General features: G+C 45.3%; 1 protein-coding gene across 4 annotated transcripts in view; it reads left to right on the top strand.

Annotated features, from left to right (window-relative positions):
* ST3GAL3 (ST3 beta-galactoside alpha-2,3-sialyltransferase 3) overlaps positions 1–26,389 on the top strand; it is a 198,394-nt gene that overhangs the window by 153,654 nt on the left and 18,351 nt on the right. For all 4 annotated transcript variants that reach the window (XM_069862975.1, XM_069862974.1, XM_069862976.1 and 1 more), the window contains one exon: positions 16,481–16,627. In XM_069862975.1, coding sequence (XP_069719076.1) covers positions 16,481–16,627 — 147 coding nt within the window. The remainder of the gene's footprint in view (positions 1–16,480; positions 16,628–26,389) is intronic.

Raw genomic sequence — 26,389 nt, forward strand, 5'->3', positions numbered from 1 at the left:
AGTCATGGGAACCCATGCAGGAAGGTGACGGATTTGAGTCGTTCGTGCGTCTGTGATGACTGGTCTGGCAGTGCTGACTTGCAGTCATTGCTGCAAGAGCCTGCTGATACTTCCAGGCACCCCTCCTCTGACGAAACGGCTGCTGCTAGTGCTCCCCAGAGGTACATTGCTCATGGGCGGTCACTCAGAACAGTTAACTGGACTGTTCTTTTCCTGGACTTTTTTTCCTGGACTGTTCTTTTTCCCAAGAGACATTACCCATACATATTGTCATCCACCCTGCCTGCTCCCCACTACTGTACATCCTGCATCACCCCAGGTCTCTCCGTGACAGAAGCTCTTTCTCAATACCCTGAGCACCAGAGGCATTATAAGGGGACGGAGGTTTGGCCACGTACCGCTCTTGTCTATTAAATAAATTATGAAAAAGCTGAAAGTTTCTCTGTTGCGTTGAGGGTAGGTGCTTCCTGAAACAGAGGGACTTAACAAGCGCAAATAATGCAAACCAGCCATCGCAGCCTGATTCCAAGGTGGTTTGTGGCCCATCATTAGTGAATCAGAGGGAGCTCTGGTGCTTGCTGGGGCTCACTTCCTTGAACATCTGGCACATGGTGGTAAAGCAGCCAAGTGAGGGCAAAGGTTCCACTAGAAATTGGCAGCTCACAAGCTTCCTTCTCATGTAGTAATGAGCCTGCGAATGCTTCCAGCAGGAATCTGCAGCCTTTGCCAGGAGGAGTCACTTGTGCGGTAAGCGCCGGAGGCACCTTGAAGCTGTCTTTGATAGTGAAAGTCAGAGGAGCGAGTGAGCACCTGCCTGCGAGCGAGGCCAGGTCTGGCTGCGTGTCCCGTGCAGGGACATGCCTCTGACAACTTGCACATGGCAGTGATGCCATCTGAAAAGCAACCTCCCTCCAGCAAAGGTTGAGACTCCAGCAGTGGGCACAACCCCTCCTCCTTTGTCACAGCACGTGACCACTGCGCCTGGAGATCCTGTGGATGTGGCAGCAGTGGAGATTTTTTTAACCTTTTATTTGGGAACTACATTTCTGCTTGAAGTCAACAGGTTACATCTAGTCCTGCCAAAATGTGTGTTATGTTACCTTCCTTCCCTGATCAGCCTGTGTTACTGTGCTAGAGTCCTCGCTGCCTGCCAGAGCCGTCGCTGTCTGCAAGGGTTTTGTTTAGAGCTTCTCTTCTTCCATTAGTTAATGGCCTTGTCATGCTGCATGTTTGCTAGGGCAGATTGTGAACTTCATATCCTTGTAGTACACTGCAAATTCCTCGGAGCCTGAAATAGCCTTGTCTGTGAGTTGGTTTGCATCCCTGAAAAAAACGCTGAGGAGCCACCGTGCTCCTCCTCTTGTCTTGAGAAAAATAGTGATGCTGTGAATCTGTTCTTGTTGTCCAGCCCAAAGTAAAGCTTCATCCACGTGTGTGTTTTTCTAGCTTGTTTGGAACTTGAGCCCAGCACTTGAGCAGGCAGTTTCTTTAGGTCTGGGCTACAGAGGCAGAATCTTTTTCCAATGCTATCGCTTGCCTTTGGTGACAAATGGAGTGCCCACTGGCACTGGCAGTTTCACTCCAGAATCTCCTTCTGGATTGCAAATATTTTCTTTCCCTGTCCTCCTCCAAGGAGTTTGTTGCTTTAAAATATTTTGTATACCGTTGATCTTTTCAGTTTATAAAGGACTGTGAGAAGGAGTCGTCGTCTGGTTTTGGTGGAGCAGTAAATCCACCACTTGTTGTCTTAATGCGTTATGAATGCAAAGCTTGGCTACAGTTTTGTGATGCCTGATCCTGAGGCAGAGCTCTAGCCCACCTAGTTAGGGATATTCCTGGGTGATGCCTTGTGTCCTGCTCTCCTTGGAGTTAGGTGGAAAGGAACAGAAGCTGGGCTTGCTGCTCCATCATAAATGAGAAGCTTTTAAATTGGGAAATCAGCTTACGGCTCATCCTATTTCTTTCTCAAATTTGAGTTGTCACCTAAATAGCCATTTTTAACGAATCCTTTTGGAAATACGTTATAGGAAGGCATGGCTGGTGAGTAAGGCAGTAAGGACATGTTAAAGCTTGCACTGGGAAACTGGCAAGAAAGCCTTTTTAGTGGTGGTTGTCCTGTGGTCCTGGCACACAGTGCAAAGGGCTATTCCCACTCGAAGAGAGGGGCCTAGATTTTAGGGGCAATTGATAGCATAAGATACCATATCACATTATCAGCATGGTTCAATGCCTCAGTCAAGGCAACTGAACTGTTACTGAAGGCTGAAGCAGAGAAAATGCCCTCTAATAAAGTGAGGCAGACTTTTCTGGTTCCTAGCAAGTCTCTGACTGAGAAGAGGTGATGGGAAAGCCGGTGTGATGTGTTCTGTAGCAAATATTGCGTATTCCTTTGACAGAGAGTAGCTGGGAGTTAGTTTGTCTTTCTGGCATGGTTCTTTGGACAACATTGAGGGGTTTTTTTAGGTTTTGATCTCTCGCTGGCTGTACAGAGCCAATCCATGCTGCCTGGAGGGTTGTGCTCCCGTGGTCAGGACCTGCTGCTCCAGTGCAGTGGTGGGAATGACCCAAGGGAACCAAGGAAGACTTGGATGTGAATATATCAATCCTTTTCTGTGACTGGCCTGGGAGACCAGAACCACTTCCAGAAGATGTAAGAAGTATGAACGCTGGTGCTCTCTGAGAGACGGTGAACTATTTTTTTTCCAGTCATGGATAGAAGAGAGGCTGGATAATGTATAGATATGCTGTTTAAAATCTTGCCCCTGCTGACCAGAAGAGGGAGAAGACCTTAGTTCTTTCCGTATTGTACAGCTTTTAACAAGCTTTCAGATGGTACTGTGGTGAGGACCTTACAGGAACCTCAGTAGACAAATGACCCAGTTTGCAACATGGGCCTTGAGGGAGTCTTCCTGGCCAGATTCCTAAAAGAAGGTTGTTGGTATGGGAAGTGCAGGCTGGAGCTTGCCCTTCATACATACCTGCATGCAACAGCGTAATAAGATTAGGCAGGTCACTACATAGCTGAGAGCTGTTCCCACCCAGGCATATTTAGTGTGTCTGCAAGTACACTGTCAAGCATCCGCTGGTGACAGGAGCTGCTCGATGCCCTTGCCACGTGCCTACATAACTTTTAATAGTATCAGATAGATCCATGCTGGATGATAAAACACATCCACCTGGATTGCGTAGCCATCATATCCAAAAGTTGACAGTCACATTCACCTCAGCTTCTGGGGCAGATGAAGAAAATAAAAAATATCCCTTTCTGAGTGGAAAAAAATTCAAGGTATCAACATTTTGAGAAGTATCTATATTTGTAGAAATAGCATCATTGATTACTGTGATTTTAGACAGTTTCTACTTAAAATTCAAAGCAAAATTAAGATGGTGCACATGCCCTTCCAGTCATTCCCACACCATGCATAGTTTTGTTCCTTCTTATTCTTGTTCCAGTTTCCAGTCTTCCTTGCACTATAATTCCTATTAGAAGATCAGAAACATTTACTTACGTTAGGCTTCGGTAGTCCTTAAAGAACCTTTATCCCACATCTGCCAAGGCAGCAGCAGCATCTTCATTTCTGGCTTAGTAATCCTAGCTGTGACACAACAAATGGAGAGCTCTAGTCGAGACTTCTATTCTTCTTTAGTTCTTCATGTTCACGCCATTCTTAACTGAAGAGACCCAAGCAGAAATCACGCTCTGAAGAGACTGAACCATTGCCCAAATAGGAAATCCTTCTGGGACTGCTTTACTGTCCTGCTTTATCCTGAGATAGTTTCTTCCTAAAATTTTCGTCTTCTAATCTCTTCTGATGTCTGCTGCCATCCAGCTGACACTTGCTGTCCTTTCCCAGATATTTGATCGCTCCTTCCTTCTTCATACACGACTTAACCAAAGTCAAAAAGATGGATAATTCAAAGAGTTGCAGTTTTTCCACATCTCTTCTTTTGAAAAGCCATCATGAGCGAGGGCCAACTGAAGAGCTAGTGCAGCTGTCTTGGAAAAGCATTGTGAGGGTGCTGATGTTGCACTTGCTTTCTTTGGCAGGCTCTGGCAGTATTCAGGCATCAATATTATGCAAATCCTTGTAGGTGCATTTCAAGGTCGTAGCGCCTGTAAACTCAGGTTGTGCTGCACTGATCAAAGATAGGCTTAGAATATCCGAGGCAACGTAAAGAAGTTCATTCCAGATCTGATGCTGATTGTAGGGAAATACACAATTCCAGAGTTAACGAAATTACCCGATCACTTGCAGATTTGTGTCCTGCTCCCTTGTGGTTCCCTCTTGCACCACAGGTACTCTTGGATTTCCCCCACCTCGTAAATACCCAATATGTTCTCTCCTCACTTTGATCGCTGACTATTGCTTGGAGGCTGCATGCTTGCCAAGGCATGCGTGTTCACTGGCCCATGCGTATGTGATCGGGCACCTGGCAGACCAAATGAACAGATAAGTGCGGAGCTCGCACGGCATCATCTCCACCTGGCCTCACACGCTGACACGAGGATGTCTCTTCCATCCAGACATACATGGCTTTACCACCAGTGCCGCCCGTGCCTGCTGAGGATATTGCGCTGCTCGTGTGTGCAGCAGATGTTCCTCCGTATTGGAGCAGTGCTCTGTGAATCCAGCACATGGAAAAAGTCAGAGAGCATCGGCAACAGTGAAACTGAAACGTCGCCCAGAGGGTATCAGCTATTCAAGCAAGTGTTAGTGGAATAAAGATGTTCTGCGTTAACACTTCAGTGAAGAACTACAAGAATCATTTGAAGTCTGCAAAGCCTCCCTTAGTCTAAGAGATTTGAGTTCAATTTATTTAGCTTATGCATGAGATTTTGAGGAGATTTACTTGTAATCTCTCTCTATCTACCCAGAGGGAACATTTTTTCTCAGAAGACTTTAATTTCGTAGGAAGAAGTATCTCTGCAGCTAGGCAAATAACCAAAAAAGGCAGCACGGTTATATCAGTATAATTATTTTTGCTACATCTGCCCTACAGGCTTGATGAATTTACTCTTGAAGTCTTAAAATCAAGACTGGATATCTTAGTAAAGTACCGCTCAAGCAGCATGAGAATAAAGGACTGGAAGAAGTTGCTGATGGAGGGAGTGCTGCTCCCTGCTGTGCAGGACAGCCAGGACAGTGTCAGCAGGATCTCTCTTGGCCTTTTGAGCAGTGCTGATAACTAGTGGAATGTGGTGGCTGGGAGCTGAAGCTAGAAAAAGTCAGCCCAGACAGATGTAATTGCCTAGAAATCTGTGCTTATACTACTCAAATGACAAAGTTGCAGAGGTGAGTAGTGACTGCTGACACCTTTTTCTGAAATACAGACTTAATCTAGTATCTGGGAAAATTCTGTTGCCTGGGAGTATGCAACGCTGCATTCATGCGTTGCCTCCTCACTGTCATTTTCTGTGATTCTGGGAACCCTGGTCTGCACTATCACCTGTTGGTTACCTGTTTCTGCATCCCAAGGGAGAACGTTTCCTGGAGGCTTTGAGGTGAACAACCTCCAGCGTAACAGAATTACCCAGAAGAGCCCTTCAGAAAGCTTTGCAACACCACAGGATGCTGTGAGTTCACCCGTGTGCAGTGTGAAGGCTCACAGAGGAGGGGAAAAACACTGATTTGATTTTGTAAATACAATCACGTGCTTTCTATCCGTGGCTGAAGAGGGACTCCCCTTTCACAGCTCCAGGAATTTTGCTATATGCATTTTTTTCTTTAACATCCCCCCCCCCCCCAAAAATAAGTCTGAACAGTAAATATTTATCTAAGATGTGTGGTTGTTAATGTGATCCAGCCTTCAGTCATTTTGAATGGTGTCATGATGACAGATGTTAATTCAGAAAGGAATAGATTGGACAATTTATGCCTGAAACACATGTGTTCCTTGGCAGGCTTTGTGGATTACTTGCATAGTTAGTGCTGTCTGAGCAATTCCTAACGTTTTCTGTGCCTCGAAGCACTGAGGGCTCCAGAACTGGGGGTTGACCTATATCTCCAGTTTGCTACAATAAGCAGAGGTAACTAAACTCCCCATGTGCTTTTATCTTCCTAAATTGATGTCTCCCCCTGTGCTCCAGCTGCGTGTGGTGCTTCTGGTTCTTCCTGAGAAGAACGGCAGCTTCTTTCTACAAGAGAGAAGGATGCTCCTGGGGGCAATGGGGTGCAAATCCCTTACCACCTCCTCCTCCTCCAGATTCAGCTTCTCTCCTCAGCACTTAGTTATTTATGTCTTTAATCAGGGAGGTAAAGCTGAAGGGAAAAGGCCAAGCTGTTGAGTGCACTAGGCTTTTGGTAGGTCTGCTTGGAAGTTTGTCTCAGCTGGTCCATCAGTTGTGCGCTGGCCATTTTCCACACCATGAGCTTTGCCCACAACTGTCAAGTACAGAAAATACTGAGCGTAGCCCAAGCAAGCAGCGATTTGACTCTTTGAAGAAAAACTCTTAAATGTAAACATTCTGTTTGGATTACAGTTTTTTTTAAGTTCTCATATTTTAAGAATTTTAAATAATGTTACCTAAGAGCTCTTCTTTTGTTAACCACCTTTTATTAATGCAAGGCTAGAAAATAAAGTAGAGCAGGAGCTCCCTGGCATCTTCCAAGCATCTTGTTATTTTGACCTTTCTGCTTTCTCCTCCTAAAGGATACTGAATAATTTGTATATATTCTATACGAACACTCAGTGAACATACAAATTATTTGGCTTCTCGTTTCAACAAAGATGCCAAAATAGGAGAAGACAGATTTTCTGTGTAATTTTGCTGCAAAAACAATGTAAAAAATTCCCTTGAGACTCACTTAAAGATAACTTCGGAAAGCGATGAGGGTTTCTAGGCCATAATTCTTCCTGTAGTGATCCTTTAGCTCTTTTTGTTATAACGTGCCAGGAGTTTAGTCTAAATATGTGTTGTTTAATGAGTTGTTGTTTGTATTCAAGCTCATGAACTAGTTCAGCTCCTTAAAAAAGACTTTGCTGATGGATGTCCTCGGGTGCCCTGGGATGCCCTTATGCTTTGTCATCAAAGCCTGCAAAGACTGCTCTGCTAATTCTCTTTAGGTTTTTTTAACCCTTTTGTGCAGACATGGTGTTGTAAGCAGAGCAGGTAGCTTAGCTTGGAGTTGGAATCACCTTATGTTTTCTGTTATGAGCAATGAGGAAAATGTTCTTTCATTTTATTACACTGTCATCTTTGAGCTGATGTTTTCCATGCCACATGTTTGGCACGGCTTGGAAGTTCAGCTAAAATAACTTAGCTGTCTCTCAGGATGAAGCTACTGACAACACAGTTTTATCCCTATTTAAAAAAAACCCACAGTCTCCCACCCTGTTTTGCTGAAATACTCCAGTTCTTCAGAGCCCAACACCACTAAACCATGTCCCCAAAGTGCCACATCTACATGTTTTTTGAGCACTTCCAGGGATGGAGACTCTACCAGCTCCCTGGGCAGCCTGTTCCAATGCTTCACCACTCTTTCTGTAAAGAAATTGTTCCTACTATCCAATCTAAACCTCACCTGGTGCAACCTGAAGCCATTTCCTCTCGTCCTATCACTTGTCCCCTGGGAGAAGAGTTGGTTCTACCTTGCCTTGCCTACACTGATCAGGTGTCCTGCGCATATGTTTAGTCAAGATGGAGCATCCATCCAGGAATAAAACAGGATTTTCCCTTAAATTGCTTCTCCCCAAAGAGACTGGGGCATGGACTGGGAGTAGGGAATGTCTCTTGGACTCACAAAAGCCCTCTCCTCCTGACAGCCACCTGGGCAACGTCAAGGAGCAGAAGCCTGGTCTGGTGCATGGCAGGAGTATTGGATGCTAAAGGGTGATGGGTGCTGGTGATAGCAGAGAAAAGAAGGGGTTACAACCAGCAGGGAACTCCTCAAACACTTGCAGGTTTGTTAAGCGTAAATAGTTTCAGAGTCCTATAAAAGGGTGCATTTTTTTGTCCTGGAACAGCTGATGTAGTGAGTACAACAGCTTACTGGAGCTTGTAGTTCCATTTAGAGGGTTGTTCTCTGGGTTTTCATTGAGTTAATCTTTTTTGTAAATATATTAACTTACCCTTTAAAACTTTTAAAAGAGCTTTATGGTTATAAAAATTGAGCTGCCAGAAGTTTGGAAAAGCAAAAAATGTAACATGGCATTTTAAACATGAATTCAGTTCTCCTGTGCAGATGTTCTCCTTAACGAGATAATTATGCCCTGGCTCTTTCGGAACACAGCTGTCTGCTTAGTGGAGAGGAAAGGCTGAGATTTAGACTAATTTCTGTAATGCAAGACATTCAGCCTTGGTATGGGTTGCTGCATAAGTTATGGAACATGCAGAAAGGAGAGAGGAAAGGGAAAGATAGGTCTCCTGATTGCAGACACTGAGGACTCCTCTTGAGGAGGCAGTTTAGCCTTTAACTGACTGAAATGATGCTGGGTAAGATCAGAATTTTCCAGACACATTTAAGTCTCGTTGAGTGGATATGCAGGACAGCTGTTTTTTCAGCAGCGGCAAAGTCAATGGAGCTTAACAGATGATCTAGAAATTCAGCTTAAGGTGTCTGAAGCAGAGCATCAGAGGGCAATGGAAACTGTAGGCATTCATCTCTGTCTGTGTTCTCCCCTGTAAAATGGTGTAATACATGCCAAATATCGCAGAGGTGCTCTAAATATGAAAGTGCTGTTTGTAAAACACTTAGATAAATGGCGATACGAGAAAAATCTTGTGGGAAAACCAGAATGTCACTGTTCACAACAGAAATTCTGAACATGAAGCTGTGAAGTAGCAGGGCTGTCCTCCTTCAGCGCTTATGAACACAGGGATTTGGCCTTTCAGCCATCATGTTCTTTTAATAGACGTTACGCGAGTATGACATTTCATAAACTATCTCATAAAAAGAATAGCAAAATAAAAGGGCTGGTCCCTTCTGGGAATAAAATACTCTGTAAATAATGATGGTATTATAAGGCCTGTTCTTCTTTGAGACTTCTCTGAAACGGTACTACTGCAGGTATTTTTTCACTCAAGGATTATTGTTATTCACAGACAAAAAACCACAGTAGAAACGTAAATTATCTCACTCCATTCCTCTTACTAAAAACTTCCGTCTCTCCTAAGATATTTCAAAACAGGAATATTTCTTCAAACTTTGGCTCAGAATCCAGCTTACATTTTGAACGAGAGAGCCTGTAATACAGTTATTCATCACCCTGTTTGCGCATAGTACAAACACGTCTTCTGACACACCGTATGTGAGCTATCATTTGTGCTTTGACTTGTGAAACACAGTATTCATCAGAATAATCTTCAGGTTTTTTCTACAGCTCATATGTTGTGGTCCAAGTTCCATTTTCTTCACAGGACAAGCTTTTTTTTCAATGGCGTTTTGTTATCTTACAACTGTGAACCATATTTTGCTTTCAATTACACAGATAAAACCGTAGAAATACATTTTTTAATGGAATTCCTTTGCATTTGCAGCGAAGGAGAGCAAGTTTATTTTTATGCTGACTCTTTAGAACTGGTCTTGGCCTCGTGCTGCCTAGTCCTGTGAGTGGGGAGATGGCAGCTGGGATCTGACCAGCATCACAGGAGGCTGATGTCTGTCTGTATTCAGGTTGGCTGTAGCACTTGCTTATATAGGTCAAATGAAATTTGAAATACAGTAGGTCTATTTGAATGTGCTTTTCTGCTCAATCAGAATGTAATATAGACTCATAGACTGGTTTGGGTTGGAAGGAACCTTAAAAATATCTAGTTCTAACCCCCCTGCCATGGGCAGGGACACCTCCCACTGGGTCAGGTTGCTCAAAGCCCCATCCAACCTGGCCTTGAACACCTCCAGGGATGGGGCATCCATTACTTCTCTGGGCAACCTGGGCCAGTGTCTCACCACCCTTACAGGAAAACATTTCTTCCTAAGATCTAATCTCTAAATCTCTCTCGTGGTTATCACTCTGTAGCCAATGTAGTGAATTATTAGCTCAACTCTGCCGATGAAGAAGCATCGTTAGATTTTTTTGCCTTAAAAAAAAAAAGCTCTATAGTACCATGTGTTAAGAGGTGCTTTAACTTCAACACACTTTGCTGCTCTCTGGCACTGAAGAAAATGTGTTTTGGTTTCACACTGAGAAACATTAGTAAAAGCTAAATTTGGGACATTTACAACCTGTCAGTTCTCTTGGGTGCTGTGAGGTTGTTGGGAGATGGGGAATGCTGGCAGGGGAATGACTGGGAAATTACAACCATTTGATTTCAGACTTGGTCATTGGAAGGGTATTTGAAGAAGGGGGAAGCCAAACAAAACAACCTCAAATTATAAAAGATTTGAAGCAGTATGCTGTTGGATACTCCAAAAGTTGCAACTCTTTAGGTAATGAGACAAAGAGAGGATAGGGAATAGGCTTGAGTACAATGTGCCGTGTTCCTGCTTTAGGCAGAGTAAGAGCTTTCTAGTGGGGCAGATAAGGGTGGAAGAAAATACGGACTCTAGAAGCTAGAGAGAGGGACATTCAGAATGAGTGCTGGCCATCGGAGCCATGTAGAGAGGGTGGGGAGAAGTTCTCCATCGCTTTGAGAAAGTTGGGTAAATATATTTGAAGTGTGGGCTAGTGGGTCTAGAAGCTGACCATCAACCCAGACTGCAGGCTCTCAGCACCTCTGTTCTTGTTGCTAAATATTCCTTGTTGCTTTGATAATCAGTGCAAATGATGCAAGTTCATTTCTATTACCACTTGTAGAAGAGCATTTTCTAGGCCTCCGTGTCTACTTGACCGCTGAGAAATGCAGCCCTGGCTGATAAGATGGTTATTAGCTAGCGGAAACACACCTTCCACAACTGATCCAGCTATGCCTGAGCAGAAACCTTTCAGAAGCCTCCCAAGCAGAGTGAGATCTTGTGACTGGTACATCATCCTTTGGCTTTTTCTTTCCCTTGTGCCCTTCTTTCTCTCCATTTCTGGTGTTACTGGAGTTTGAGAGAGCAGTGATCTCCAGCCTTTTCATCTCTCTTGTTGCTCTGCGTTAGTGTTGCATACCCAGCCTTTGTTCCACTTTGTGTTGTGCATAGCTGACCTTTGCAATCATCCTGTCTCCTTACCACCAGACTGAGAAGTCTCCCAGAGCAATGCTGCTTGGACTCCTACGTCCAGTATTGTCACAGAGGTACAGAAGAGGCAGCAGCCGTGTCATCAGGATGCAGTAGCATTACCCCTCATTTTGCTTAGTATGTCAGAAATGATGTTATTCTGGGAGACTCAGCCTGCTTCTAGCTGTTCGTGTCTTCTGTTGAGGTGTGCTGCTTGGCTCAGGCTCCGAGTTTCCACGTTTTATTTTAGAGTATGTTGTGATTTGCCTTGCTAAATCTGAGAACAGGAGGTGGAAAACTGAATGGAGGCACAAATAGCTTACAACCGGCTGTCCCTGTTACCCTTCGGTATTCTGCAGATGGACAGAATGAGGAGTTCTAGCAGGATTGTCTTGTCCCTGTTGCTGTTAGGTGAGTCCTGCCATTTTTTATCCCTTCCTCATAACCTGCCGTCTCTGATCTGTCATGTCCATACCTATTTACTCCTGGAGTGGTGTCTCTAGAGGAGATATCTCTGCCTCTATCCCTTGATGAGAGCTGTACAAGAGACTAGCTTGAAAGCCCTGGCCCATCTAAATTCTTTCAACTTTTTTTAAACTGTCTTTTCGAAAGCCTTTTGTGGTGTCCTTTACAGTTATACAATTTTGAAAACACTCCAAGATGCTTAAAAATGTCATGGCCCTCAGAGACTTGCTCTCCAGTCATGTTTTCCTGTCTGCCTCTCACTCTGTGTTGCTTATTTCTTTATGCTTATACTATGAGATCTTTTTGACAGCCCTTGGCACCATGAATGCTCATCTGTGACTGTATCACTGGTGCACAGTAATAATAATAAAGATAATAAAGGTGGGAACTTAACACAGGGCAACACAGTTTCCAGCTTGGACTCTATGGTTTCAACCTCAGTGCCAGGAGTGATGGAGTATGATAGGAACATTGCCCAGGCAGTTTTCAGACTCACTTTTTCTGACTTATCATCATTATGATAATCAGGAAGGGAGATATTGTTTCCTCAGAGACCAACCCTGAAGCACTGCTGGCTTAGTCACTGCACTGGAGAGCGGGGGATGCCTCCAACCTCAAACCGTGAGTCTGAGCTCCCGAATCCAGCAGGAAAAGTGTGCCTTGTGTCCAAATGCCTGCTGCTCCTTGGGTGCCTGTCTGTCTCCTCCCAGCCTGAAACGGGACAGCGTTCCCCAACGGGAAGTAGGCGCTTTGGAAACCTCGCTGAACATCTGTGTCCAATCAGACCGAACATCCACAGCAGGCGCAGCAGTGGCCGAGCATCAGCAGTAGCGCAGAGCTTGGAAAGGGCTGCGCTCCCCGACGCCGCGGCTCCTGAGGGGGTTGTGTCAGGGGAGCAGCTTCCCAGGGCTTGTGGGTTTTGGTGATGCTGTGTTTCGTTGCTTGCCAGTGACAAGGTGCACAGCGAAACCACGGGGCTTGAGATCTAGCTGAAAACTACAGGCTTTGTGCAGCCAAACCACAAGGCTGAGAATTTCAGTAATTATAAGCCAGGAAAATGTTTTTTAGTTCTTCAGCCCTGTACGGGGCTTTCCTTTCTTTATAGGTAGAAGTAGGAGCTGTCTGCTGAGACTCTGCATTTCTCCCTAGAGTTGTTTGAGAAACTACAGAGGGAAAACAGCAAAATGAAAGATTCCCCTGAATAATAATCTCAGGGGAAACACACAGAAAGGTTACAGGGGAGAACATGGAGGAGAAAAAAAAGGTGTAGATGTGGCACTTTGGGACGTGGTTTTGTAAGCACAGTGGTGATGAGCTGATGGTTGAACTGGATGTTCTTAGAGGTCTTTTCCAAGCTTAATGACTCTGCAATTCTTTGAAACAGAAATGAGGCAGAAAGGAGAAGCTAGAACCATTTCAGAGCTATGTGATAGGTGAGGAAAACAGTCTGAGAAATCATTCGAATGAATGACAGGAGAAAGAGCCACACTGAAGGGACCAAGGCAGACAGGTTGTATTCTCAGCTGTGGATGGAGTCCACCAGCACTGAACTAACTGAGAGGAGCCCAGATACGGTCACAGCAGTTTGCACAGCACTGAGAACATGGGCAACTGTGATGTGTGTAATCATCTTTCTGAACAGCAAAGAATAAAAGCTTCAAGTATTTGGAATCTTTCAGGTTTTTTTTCTCTTTAATATTTTGTGTGTGATGTAAAAGCCAGGTAAAAGCTACTTAAATCCCAGAACTTACATAGGATCTCCTACGGAGTGTGAGTTCAAACAGAAAGTGGCTTTTGGCCACTTTAAATAGGTTGCAGACCTTTGGTTTGAATTGTTTGCAGAATTTAGGCAATGCCATATTTAGAGTTGCACGTGAAATCTTAATTCAACTTATAAATTTATTTTAGTTTCAGGGTCACACACGGTTTTCCAGGGTGTGCCTGCTTAAACCCCTGATAAGATGAATGAGTAGCTGTTCAAGACTTTTGTTTATCATCTTCATTTCTGTGAGACCTGGAGCGTGCTTAATGGAAGTGGAATCTGTGACATCTTTTATATTTAATTCCCTTCCCCCCTTTCCCTCTGCTTTCTGTGTGCCTTTAGGAAATTCCAAAGGTTTAATATTTATCCAATTTTTAATGAATTTTCACAAGGAGGCAAAACTCAGCTGACATACCACATCCCTCAAATCCTTTGGTCAAAAGGATGTTGGGCTTTAGTAACGTTTGTAAAGTTGATTTTTTTTTTTTTAAACGGTGGGATCACTTAGTGGCTGAAAATGTCATATGATAATGGAGAGTGTTTGACACTTTGACACCAGGCATTTGTGCTAATTCAACTGTGATGAAAGAACTTGAGTGTTAGGACTTTTTTTTCCATTTAGGTTCCTGAGAGCACTTTGCCATTGTCAAAATTTGGACTTGATGGTCTCAAAGGTCTTTTCCAACCAAATGATTCTATGAAATGTGAACTTAAACTCCGTGCTTTGGTTAGCAGAAGTGTATTGTCTTTGGGCAACTTTGAGGGTGTGTGGGGGATCAAAATCGGATAGCAGTGGCGTTTGGCTGTCTTAGGCTCTTGGTTTGGATAATAACATTGTAGTGACTGGTTTCCACCCCATCATTCTCTCAGGTAGGAAGGTAGCTGTGGCTCAGACACAAAATCGGTGGCATTTCACGGAAAGGTCTGAATCGAAGCTCTGCCCGGTGAGAGGCTGCAAGGTGTTATTTTGCCTGTACTCGTTTCAGGGAATTGTTTTCAGGTCACAGCTGTCAGGAATTGTGAGTAGGTAAAGCAACCTTATAAAAGCTGACTTTAGGACGGAACCAGTCGAGGATCTCACGAGCACGGTGACATCCTCCCAGCCAGGGACACCTGATTGTACAAAACTGCCAGTCACCTTAGTTGTGATCATGAGGGTTTATTTGCCTTATCATTGTTCTTTTTATATGTGCTTTTATCCGCGAATATTTGTATAAAGTGAGAGCTATGATGTCTCATATAGCAAGTTTTAGTGAATATCCAGATGTTTAATGAACACATATGTAGTTAATCCTAGTGTTTTGATTTAGCTCTTTACCTACAGGAGCTCAGTGGGTACTCTTCCTCTATTTCTTATTTTCAGCCATTGTTCTGTGGACATTGCTCTGGTATTGCACGTAAACCTACTTCAAACAGTTCAAACAGTTGAATGGAACTAGGGTAGCTGGGGAGGAATCTGGGAACTCTGACTCAACAGCCTGAACCTTTACCAACACATAATGCCTCAGGGTAGTCAGGTTATGACAACTGCGCATCCTCATCAAGTTTGCTGTATTAATGCCTTTCATAAGTCAAGAGCCATCTACCAAAGTTTCAGTCTTTGGGATCTGAAGTTCAGCAGCTAAAGATAACAATGGAATTGTTCCATGAAGAAGCCTCTCTGAGGTGTTGAGCACCACGTGGCGTGAGAGTTCACAGGAGCTGCATGCCCTACAAATAGTGCATGAAATGCAGCAAGCATTGATTGTGACAGAATTGCCATCCATAATTACAGGAGCAATCGCTCACTACTAGGCACGGGAGCCTCCTGAGGATTTTGCAGGGATTCATCAGCATTTTCAGCAGTGCCTTGAAAGCAACTGTAGAGTCACTGTTAAGCTGCAAACAACCCAAACTGGTGTAAATAATGGCTTCCAAATCACGTGCTTTTTATATGGAGTGTAATATCTGCCTTTGTTGCTTGTCACAGAGATCACAGGGAAGAAGGCTCAATGCTGTAAGGAAGTATTTGATGAGTTTTCCCTGCCAAAGCTGTTGGTTAACACATTAACATTGCTGCCATCCTCCCTGTGCCTTGCTCTGAATATTTAACCCAAAGAGAAGTAAACATTAGACTGTAATTGTTCCATCAGTCCCATGAACAAGGAGCCTCTGGTTATTTTGAGGGCAGTACATGCTATACCCGCTACCATCTGGACCAGCAGAAGAAATGGCACATAAGTATGATGATCTGGCAGAGAGGCACAAGCCCCTCTCTAGGCAGGGCAGCAGTATTCATGGCTTGTGTTCTCCTGTATTCGCAGGGTGGAGACTTTAATTAAAAACCAGTTTATTGGGAAAATGATATAAGCTTACGGCTTAAAACCTAACGGAAGGGAATAAATCTAGGATAAAGTGGGAGGCATATAGCTCACACTGAAAGTGAAGCTGTGCAGTCATTTTTTAGCTCTTTGAATGTTCTTAAAAGCATTTGCTATCTAAGGATATGTCCCCTCGGAGGCAGGTAGGAGTAATCGCAGCCTGTGCTGGAATGCTAAAGCCATTAACCAAACCAGCTGAAGAGCCCTTAACCAAACAAACTGAAGTACTGATAAGAGTGAATAGATGGCACCAGGGAGGGGGTTATTTGAAGCCCAGACCTCTCTTCTTCGCACTTTTCACCCAGCACATGCTGCTGTCACCCCTCCAAGTTGTGGAAAGGAGGGGTCTGGCCTCTTCTCCCAAGTGACAGGGGACAGGACAAGAGGGAATGGCCTCAAGCTCCGCCAGGGGAGGTTCAGGCTGGACATTAGGAAAAAGTTTTTCATGGAAAGGGTCGTTGGGCACTGGCAGAGGCTGCCCAGGGCGGTGGTTGAGTCACCTTCCCTGGAGGGGCTTAAGGGACGGGTGGATGAGGTGCTGAGGGGCATGGTTTAGAATTTGTTTAGTATTTGATAGAAATGGACTTGATGATCCGGTGGGTCTTCTCCAACTGGGTGATTCTGTGATTCTAAGATGCACCCTCCCTCTACAACCTTATACTAGTCCTGGTGGCACTGAGCAGGGACAGTGGGAACTGCTGCCAGTAGTGCATTTTAGTTTGTTTTTAAGAATAATAGCTGTCTGCTGTATATAATTGTGTTTGTTGTTTTATCTTTCTTCTTTTATTTTCCTCTCTTTGTGTTACCAGAGTGCCTCTGATGGCTTTTGGAAGTCAGTGGCAACCCGTGTCCCAAGAGAACCTCATGAGATTCGTATCCTGAATCCCTACTTCATCCAGGAGGCAGCTTTCAGCTTTATCGGACTGCCTTTCAACAACGGCCTGATGGGCAGAGGGGTAGGTATAAAGCAGAGCAAGTGAAACCAAGGGGAAAGATGAAAGACCAAGCAGCAGAGTGGGCTTACGCTGTTCTGGCTTTTCCTTTGGACCTCTGCTGTTGGACGCTGAAGGGAATGGAAGTTGGGTGTGTGGTGGCACTGATTAGCCTCCTTAGGGCCAAGGCAAGATCCTTCCTTTCTGGTACCAGGTGTGGCTGTGACTGAGCCCCTTTTCTAGAGGCAGCTCTGGGCTCGCAGCACCAGCTGGGTGGTTTCCTGTCACTCGCAGCCTGCCAAAAGGGGACTTGTTTATGTGGGTGGAGGGGGCTCCTTCCCAAAAGGAAGAAGGAACCCTGTGTTCTGCACCCTCAACACATCTGGAAAGGGTGCAGGTCCCCGTAAAGGTCATGCTACAGTTTTACAACTCGTTGTCCTCGTGGAGATCGCAGACTAAAATCACTGATACTGCACTGCTCATCCTGTATCCCAGGCTTATGGTGAAAGAGGGTAAAGGTTTATTTTATGAGACCTTTGGTGAGGAATTCTGGTCTTGCAGTGGCACGTTTTAGATGTAAAAGCTTACCAAAGAAAACAACATAAACCACGGTTTTAGGTCATAGATATTAATAAAATACTTCTGTGATCATCCTAGTATCTCACCCCCAGTGCAGGTTTCTGGAGTCTAGTGTGGAGTAGGTAGTGACTTGGGTTTTCTGGATTATCTCACACTGTAACAGTCCTCAGAACCTATTTATATTTGCTCTACCTAATCTATCAACCGTTACGAGAAAGTATTACTTGGGCGGGTGAATTAGTCATGTACACATGTGATATCGTCATTGATAGAGACCACACGTGACGTTTTTGGGCACGTCAGAATAACTGATGGACCCAGAGAGAAGCACTTTCACTGGACAAGGTCTACTTGCTCTGCCCCAGCGTTGTCCCTGCATCATTATCAGTAACAATTTGCTGTGTTGCAGCATGGCTTCGGACTAGACAGAATAGTACCTCATTTTCTATGCTCTAATTATATCATGAAATCTTCAGATGTACTAGAGGTGTTTGTTCTGTGCAGGTCAGAAGGGTGGGTGCCTGGAGGTTAGAAACTCACTTCTTAAAATGCATTGTGCAAGATGTGTGGACAGATTCAGCTACACAGAACACTTCTTTAGTGAAATGCTTTGCTGCATGTGCAAGTGCAGGAGCTCTCAAGTGGTTCTAGGAACACTGGGGTTGTACTCCATGCACTGAAGGCATCTGAACCAAAGTATTCCTGATGGCTAGGAAGTAACTTTCACTCTACTTTCACCAGAACTTGCCCTTAGAAGGATGTGGTCTTGGCTTGTCTTTCAGAAAGCCAGAACTGCTGCCACAGTGAAGGACAGAAATCATCAGACTTTTGCCTTTATTTTCTCCAGATTTGTTTTTATTTTTAAACACGTTATTTTAATACATGAGATATTACTTAAACTGAGAGCAGAAGAGAGAATCCGGAAATGAAATTGCTGCGAACTGAAGTTTATGAGGTTTTGATAGGTTGTTTAACACACATCAGATTTGGAAATGAAGGCATCTTAATTGAAACCCGATGTTTCACTTCATGAAAGTCCATTTGAGCATTTAAAAATAGTTTATAGAGCTTTAAGGCAAGCAGTCTTTGCCCATGACCCCTGCTAGATTGTGTAAATTGTGGTTCGTTCCTTCAGACGGGGCAGCAGGGGGATCTCTGCAGGTGCATCGATGGGGCTGAGACCTTAGAACAGCCTGCGCTGTCTGTGCAAGGACACTAATACAGTGATCCTGTCAGAGTTTAAAAACAGCAAGAGAGTATTTCTAGCCTGTAGGTACAAATTTTAATGCAGACATCAACTCTGGACTGCTGTCATGGAGTGCTGGGACTTCACACTTTAGTAAATGCTGCTGTATCAGAAGCTTCAACAGAAGGGGAAGAAGAGCCTGAGTAGGATCCCAGTGATAGCAGTTTGCTACAGACCTTTATTCACTGAGACTTTAAATGAAAGGAGTGGAAAACAGAGCATGTAGACCAAGAATCCAACTCTGACTAAAGATTTAAGAGAAATCCAGCAAGATGAGTGGGGCAGCTGGAGCAAGGAGAGCTGTCACACAGGAGGCAGCGTGACCCAGATGCCACAGAATGTAGCTGGTTGGGTTCAGGGTCATGTGAGACAGCCTGGAAATCTTTACTCAAGAAAGAAGCTTATGAGCATGGAAAAGGAAAATGCTGGGGTCTTGTAAGCAAAAGCACAGGAAACAGTATGTATCCTGAGTTTCTCCTGGGGAACCAGTGTGGAGGCAGGTCGGTGCCCCACGCTGCAATGTGCTGTGGTATGTCGGGCAGGCTGCACACAGGAGGATCAAGGCTGGGGATGCCTTAGTAATCAAGGCCAACACGAAATCCTCATAAAGAGCAGTAATATTCCACTCTTCTTTGGTTCTGATGCCTAAATAAACTTCAGTGTTTTTCTTGCACACCACATATGGTAACAATGTGCTGCCAATTAACTTTGTAATTTGGGGGCTTTTCCAGCAAGGTTGAGCAGAGCTAGTAAAATAGTTTGGGGCTGATCTTGAAGTGTTTTTCCCAGGATTCAATAAAGGGTGAATGTAGTAACATCCTCTGCTTTGATAACGTAATTTGGGCCAGATGGTTCTGGGGCACAACTGAGACATACATTTTGATTGTACTTGTGGCATTAGTAGCCAAAAGCCCAAGCCAGAAGCAAAACTGGTCACCTACAATGATCAGTGACTTCTCTCTGGGAGCAGAAAGCTTTTCAGGAGCGCATTAACTGAAGTCTTAGGAAGAGGGTGAGCTTTTTACCAGTACTTGTGGACTTCTCTTTTCTTGGGATAAGCTGATGATAAAGAAAAACTTTAGTTTAGGATCCTAGCAGCATCTGTGGAAAATGAAATGTTAATGTCGGAAGATGGTCTAGCACAAAAGACACAAGCTAGTAAAGATCATCTCTTTGACTGAAGAATCCTCTTAAGGAGTGGGCACAGGCTCAGCTGTCTCACTAGCCAAAGGTGAATGTATGCTCTTCATGTTTAGGTGGAAGTTTTGCATATACAGGTCTTTTGAGCTTGAAACCTGGCATCAGTGGTGTTGTAGCTGGTGATTTGGGCATGCAATAACCTACCTTGGACTGCAGACAGCTGACTGGGGAACAGGCATGAACATCAGTTCAGAGGCTGTGTTGCCTGTTGCATGTACAGCACAAGGGCTGGTTATTGTCGTGGTGCTTTTGCTCTGTAGCTAATAGTCCTATCCACACAGTAGCACCCAGAGCCATTGGAGCAGTGGCTTTCTGGCTCCTCAGGGTACCCTGAGCATGGTGTGAGATGGCCTGGAGAACATTTGAATTGTAAGGTCTCTGAGGACTCCAGTACAGAATGTGGTGTTCATTTCTCTCTCTTCTGGTTCAGTGCATACATGGAAATGCTTATGATTTAACTTCTTAGGAGATTAAGCTGTGCTGCCCAAAACTGTAAGCCTTGGGGTTGTTCATGTAGGTACCTTACTAAAGATATAAAGCATCATCCTCTGGACTTCATTCAGCCTCAGCACCAACTTGGCAAAGGAAGAGCCATGTGTAGGAAGTGTTATCAGGCTGCATCAGGCACCAGACCATGAATTAGCACCTCCGCAGAGCGCTGACAGCCCACAGGCGCTCAGGGATTAACCTCTGATGCTGGAATGTTAGCAAGTCCTGCCCAGGGCTTCTCTTGCTTCTCTTTGCTGTTATGTGGGTTTGCTTGCTGGAGATGCCAGTGGTGAATCTGCTCCTTCGGCAGCTTTTCAGCTTCCCTGGCAGGTCATAACGACCCTTTCCCTCATTAGTACTGAGTTGGCTTGGTCTCATCTAGCTTTGTCTTCCAGGGTGTTCTTGCTGGATTGTGACTGTGTGAAGGCCTTGTCTTGGGACCTGTTGGGTCTTTGTGGAGCAGAAGTGATGTGGAGGATGGCAGGAGCAGAGCAGTCTGCCACTCCATCCTTTCTGTTGTGTGCTTCTCCATTTTTTCCACTTTGATGACATCTTCTAAGAGAAACAGATGAAGGACCACACTGCAGCTGCCGTCAGTTCAATATAGAGACTTAGTGTCCTTGTTAAGCTTTGAATTTCCAAGACAGCATGTCTGCATCCTGGGCTGGACTGTTCAACCTCTTACCACTGCAGGGTGATCAGTCCATGAGCTGCTGCGGTGGTTCCCGCAGAGCAGCCCGTGTGCAGGGAAGTCATGCCCTTGCTTGCCCTCTATTAAATTGTTAGGCTCTTAAGAAATACTCCCTGCATTGCACAGGAATCTGCTCTACGGCAAACGGTGAATCAGAGCTTGTGCATCACGATAGCGGCTGAGAGAGCTGGGGTTGTTTAGCCTGGAGAAGAGGAGGCTGAGGGGAGACCTCATTGCTCTCTCCAACTACCTGAAAGGAGGTTGTGGAGAGGAGGGAGCTGGGCTCTTCTCCCAAGTGACAGGGGACAGGACGAGAGGGAATGGCCTCAAGCTCCGCCAGGGGAGGTTTAGGCTGGACATTAGGAAAAAATATTTCACAGAAAGGGTCATTGGGCACTGGCAGAGGCTGCCCAGGGAGGTGGCTGAGTCACCTTCCCTGGAGGTGTTTAAGGCACGGGTGGACGAGGTGCTAAGGGTCATGGTTTAGTGTTTGATAGGAATGGTTGGACTCGATGATCCAGTGGGTCTCTTCCAACCTGGTTATTCTGTGATTCTATGTGGTCACAGATATTTGGTTTGGGCTAAGTTGTAGAAGAGCTCTGCAGCTGAATGGCAGAAGAGAAACCTGCCAGTCAGCTCGTCATGTCTCCAGCAACAGGCCCCTTGCCCTTCCTTTTTGCTTTGCCGCATACCGCCAGTTCTGGGGTTTTTCTCCCACTTACAACAAGAGGAGGTGAAGAAAAAAGTGTTGGAGATGCTCTGCTTTGTCTTTTGAAGCCCAGTATTGCAGCTGATTATGTGCTGGAATGGAGGTAGCCATGGAGGCCCTTTCCAGCACATCTCTCTCCCAGACTGTAAGCTCCTGTGGCAGGGACCACTCTGCAGAATGCCAGGCTTTTCTCTGCTCACAATAAGTGATGCTAAATTGCTTTTCTGCCATATTTCCAAACTTGCCCGCTAAGTGAAGCGAAGAATAGCTTTGGAGTTGCTTCTATGCAAACATAAATAACAAAAAGACAATTTAGCAACTGTTGTGTAGCATGGGATGGCTGTTATAGTTTTGTCCTGTATTTCTTTAGTTTTGACTTTATTGCTATTACGTGATCAGGTCTGTAGCTGATGAAACTAAGGTAGCATTTTTCCCTATATGAGCAATTTTTCAGGTTTTCCCTCAAGTAAATCAATTTAGTAGACAAACCAGTTTGAATATCTAGTTGCATTACGGTTTTAGGGAATTTATTCTTCAGCAACGCTTACCTTTTAGTGGACAAGGTAACAATTGGAATGGTCTGAACAATCTAATATATCTGACCCTGAGCTGAGTAAAATCCCATAAATAACTGGAATTCATTTAACATATTAAGGGCGTCAAATATTTCTAAAAACAGATTTACAGCAGTCATTTCCTTCCAGCCCAGCAGGCCATGACACAGGAATGACCCAGGCATGGAATGAAAAGCAGTAAGAGCTTTTCACATACACCAAGTAAAGAGGAGTTTCTGGTTCAACCACCAGCACTGGATCTCCAGCACAAGCCTGTGAAGTGAAGCTCAGGCTCCGTTAAGTCCAAAGGTGTTCCTTTCTGCTGACTGCCTTATTTTCTTCTGTGAGTAGAAGTCAGTCTTAAAGCCTCTTCAGGAGGCCCAATTGAAGATGAAACAGCAATGTCTTGAGGGGAAGCACAGGAAGGACAGAAATGATCTGGGGGCTGGAGCACCTCCCACGTGAGGACAACCTCAGAGAGTTGGGGTTGTTCAGCCTGGAGAAGAGAAGGCACCAGGGAAACCTTAGAGCAGCCTTTGAGTACTGAAAAGGGCTCCAGGAAAGCTGAGGAGGGGCTCTTGATCACAGACTGCAGTGATAAGATGAGGGGAAATGGTTTCAAGATGAAAGAGGGGAGATTTAGATGAGATCTTAGGAAGAAATGTTTTCCTGTAAGGGTGGTGAAGCACTGGCCTAGGTTGCACAGAGAAGTCATGGATGCCCCATCCTGGAGGTGTTCAAGGCAAGGTTGGATGAGGGTTTAAGCAGCCTGATCCAGTGAGAAGTGTCCCTGTCCATGGCAGGGTAGTTGGAACTGGATGGTCTTTAAAGTCCCTTCCAACTCAAACCATTCTATGATTATGTTTCTATGATCTTTCCCCTTGCAGCAGAAAACAGCGTAGAAGCCGTTAGGAGAACCTGCCCTTGGTCTGTTTGTACTGCTGAAGGCATTTCTGGTCCCCCAGCCTGGTGGTGTAGGCTGGATGAGTTTGCACCTCACAGAGCTTGCAATGAACCCTGACACAGCACAAGACCGGAGGTCTTTGCCTCCCTTGTCTTTATGCTTTTCTCATCCAGGATCCACCGTGCATACGCTCACCTCACCCGTGGGGGACATGTGCCAGCAGGTCTCTGGAAGGAGCCGTACTCTGAATGCACCAGCAGCCTTTGCTGAGTGCTGCTGTGGTGACACGTTGCTGCTTCTGTTTGTCAGATAATCTGTTGGTGTCATCTCTGGCTCGTCTGTCAGTCTGCTGCCTTCTTTCAGATGGGACCAGGCCAAGGGCTGATCCCTGGGGAGCATTATATTAAGATATTACGTTTTCCAGATGTTTGGGCTTAGACAAGCAGGGCAGACTTGGAAATGTGGACTGTCAGTTCAAGCCATGTCATCCAGGCAGGTTGCCCTTGTAGTTATTCACTGCTGGAGAGGGAACGCTGAACTTGGTACCTGCCATGTCCCCCAGCTGGGACGAGCCTGTGAGACACAACAGGAGGCACAGAGCTTGCAATGCCAAGTTTGAGGCTTGTGGCAGGGAACTGGCAGAGGAGAGGACTGCCAGTGCTTTCTGGGATCTTGCCATTCCCAACTCTCCCTGATTGGTGGGTACCAGTTTAGGTCAGAATCTCACCGTGGCCACATCTGGAGCAGCGGTCCTGCTGTGCCGCTCCAGAACAGCCCGTGCTGTGGCTTAGCACTGGAACTGAGTGGCACTGGAACAGGCTGCCCAGGGAGGTGGTTGATTCACCTTCCCTGGAGGTGTTTAAGGCACGGGTGGACGAGGTGCTAAGGGGCATGGTTTAGTGTTTGATAGGAATGGTTGGACTCTATGATCCGGTGGGTCTCTTCCAACCTGGTTATTCTATGATTCTATGATTAGCCTGCACTGTCCGGCGTTTGTGCAGCTGGGAGACATCACAAGAGGCTCCTGCCTTGGCACCAACCACCGCTGGGCTGCCATTCTTCAACCATTTGATAGAAGGCAGCATTGCTTGGTGGTGCAGGAACACCCAGGCGCACAGAGGGCCGTGAGCAGGAGGTCAGGCTTTGAGCTGGTCCAACCCCAGATGATTGTTCCTGAAGCGGGATGTTGGGATGTGGGTTTTTTCCTTAGCAATGCCCTGCTCAGTTGTTTGAGAGCGTTTTCTTTTCGTAACTCAACACAAGAGGTGTGGTGGTTGCTTTGGTATGTCTTTGGGGCACGGCACAAGGGTGTGTGTGGTGAGATAGCACTGACGCATTGTGCAGGGCATAGCAAGCCAGGTTTGGCACAGCCGTGTCCATGATGCCTAACTTCTTTTGGAGTGACCTGTCCCTCAACTTGCCCCAATGCCTGTACATGGTTCATTAGGTCCAGACTAGAGCTTAGCAGCAAACGAATTTATATGCCTGTGTGCAATCAGGAGACCTTGGAAGCTGTGTAGATGCAGCCAGAGAATAATTATAACAGTTTCTTCTCTCTAATATATGTCCCCTCTCATTTGCCACTTCTCTGCTGAGAGGCTAGCCCTTTCCTCTGGACCTGGAGAACACTGCTGAGCTGGCTTCTCTACAGCACAGCCTGGGATACATCCCTAGATCCTGCAAGGCCTTCTCTTCCCCTTACCGCAAGCTGGACATGAGGCACTGCTTCATTTTCAACAGAGGAAAAGAGCAGCAGAAGCTCAGCAGGCTGTCAAAGGAGAAATTCTCACAGTTCCTACAGTTTAAACCAAATCGTAGAATTATAGAATCACAGAATGGTTTGAGTTGGAAGGGGTGTTAAAGATCACTCAGTTCCAGCCCCCCTGCCACGGGCAGGGACACCTTCCACTGGATCAGGCTGTTCAAAGCCTCAACCATCCTGGCCTTGAACACCTCTAGGGATGGGGCAGCCACAGCTTCTCTGGACCAAAGCACTCTATTGACTTACTAATGACATTTAGTTAACTGACAATTGTGCTTCTTTTATACTTGTGTTCAAGCTGGCTCCTTTATTTCCAAGTCTCTCCAGTTAGCATTTAATCTGTCTGATGGTTGCTTGTTTTTAACATAAGCAGTTTGGAGCAGATGCCCAGTTGTGTGCATTTGATCCAGGCCCATGTGAGGGCACACACAGTTGGTACTCATGTTCTTCTCTTGCAGTTGCTGTTACCCACACTGTTTGCTAAGGGTGGGCTCTACAAGCACCCCTGTCCTGTCCCAACAGTTCCTGCCCTCCGTGAATAGCAGGGATAAGAAGTTTGATGGTATTTTCTAGGTGGTCCTCTCTGCAGCAGTGGGACATGAGGCTGTGACTCAGCAGTGAGGATGTGAATGGCTGCAGACCTCTGTCTTCAAGGCGGGGGGACACGCACTGTGCTGTAGCTACTGTAGCATTGGGGGGTGCTAACATAAATAAGGCATAATTTAATCAAAAAATGCCATCAGGTTTCTGAATGTGATTTTAGGGCAACACAAAACTGTTTTGCTAAGGACAGTCTGTCGATTCCTGATAGTTGGAGGGGCCAAACCAGGTACATCTCCTACAACCTGAGAGATTAGGAAGCCTTTCGTATTTTAATCGTTTTTGAGAAAGGAGCAGATGATACTGAGATACTGGTGTGTCAGGAACTGCTGAAGTACAAAAGCAGATGAGAAAATGATCTCCCGTTTTTCCGTAACGACCATTAGAGGTGTTGTATGTAGAATAAAGTCAGGTGGATATTTGGTGACCAAAGGGAAGTTCGCTTTTGATTTCTGTAATCTGCTATTCTCAAACAGAAATAAGCATATGCTTGGAAGAAAGTTGTGGTGGTTTGGCAGTCGTCCCATAGGGTTGGGTAGTATGATTAATTCTCTGTGGTTTGTACAACTCACATTAGAAAGTTAGCTCTTAAATGTTAGCTTGGCCAGTGAAATTCCCTCCAGCCAAAGACCCTCTGTCTCCCATACCGTGGGAATAGGTCCAGTGCAAGCGTGGGTGATGGTAACACCATCCTATTCCCAACAAGGACACTTTCTCAAGGACATAACCATTTACTCACAATGTTTTGGACACTGTAACTACAGCTCAGCTGAGGGCAAGAGTTTTGTGGCAAGTCCACTTACCAGCTGATGCAATTCCAGGGACACCCAAATGTCATCTCCTATGTAAAACATAAAGCTGAGACTATTTGAATCTGGACCGTTGTGCCTGGGAAGACAGGATGTCCTTGTGTATTTTGAAATTTGGGGGAATTAATTCTTATCATTGCCTAATAAACCTTTTCTGATTCTTTTTAAACCTTTCCTTGACAATTTCTGGCTACCAGTGAATGAACAATTAACTAGAGTAGCCAGAATGAAAGCAATGTTGTT

The sequence above is a fragment of the Phaenicophaeus curvirostris genome, chromosome 8 (genome assembly GCF_032191515.1).
Source record: "Phaenicophaeus curvirostris isolate KB17595 chromosome 8, BPBGC_Pcur_1.0, whole genome shotgun sequence".
Classification (NCBI taxonomy): Eukaryota; Metazoa; Chordata; class Aves; order Cuculiformes; family Cuculidae; genus Phaenicophaeus; species Phaenicophaeus curvirostris.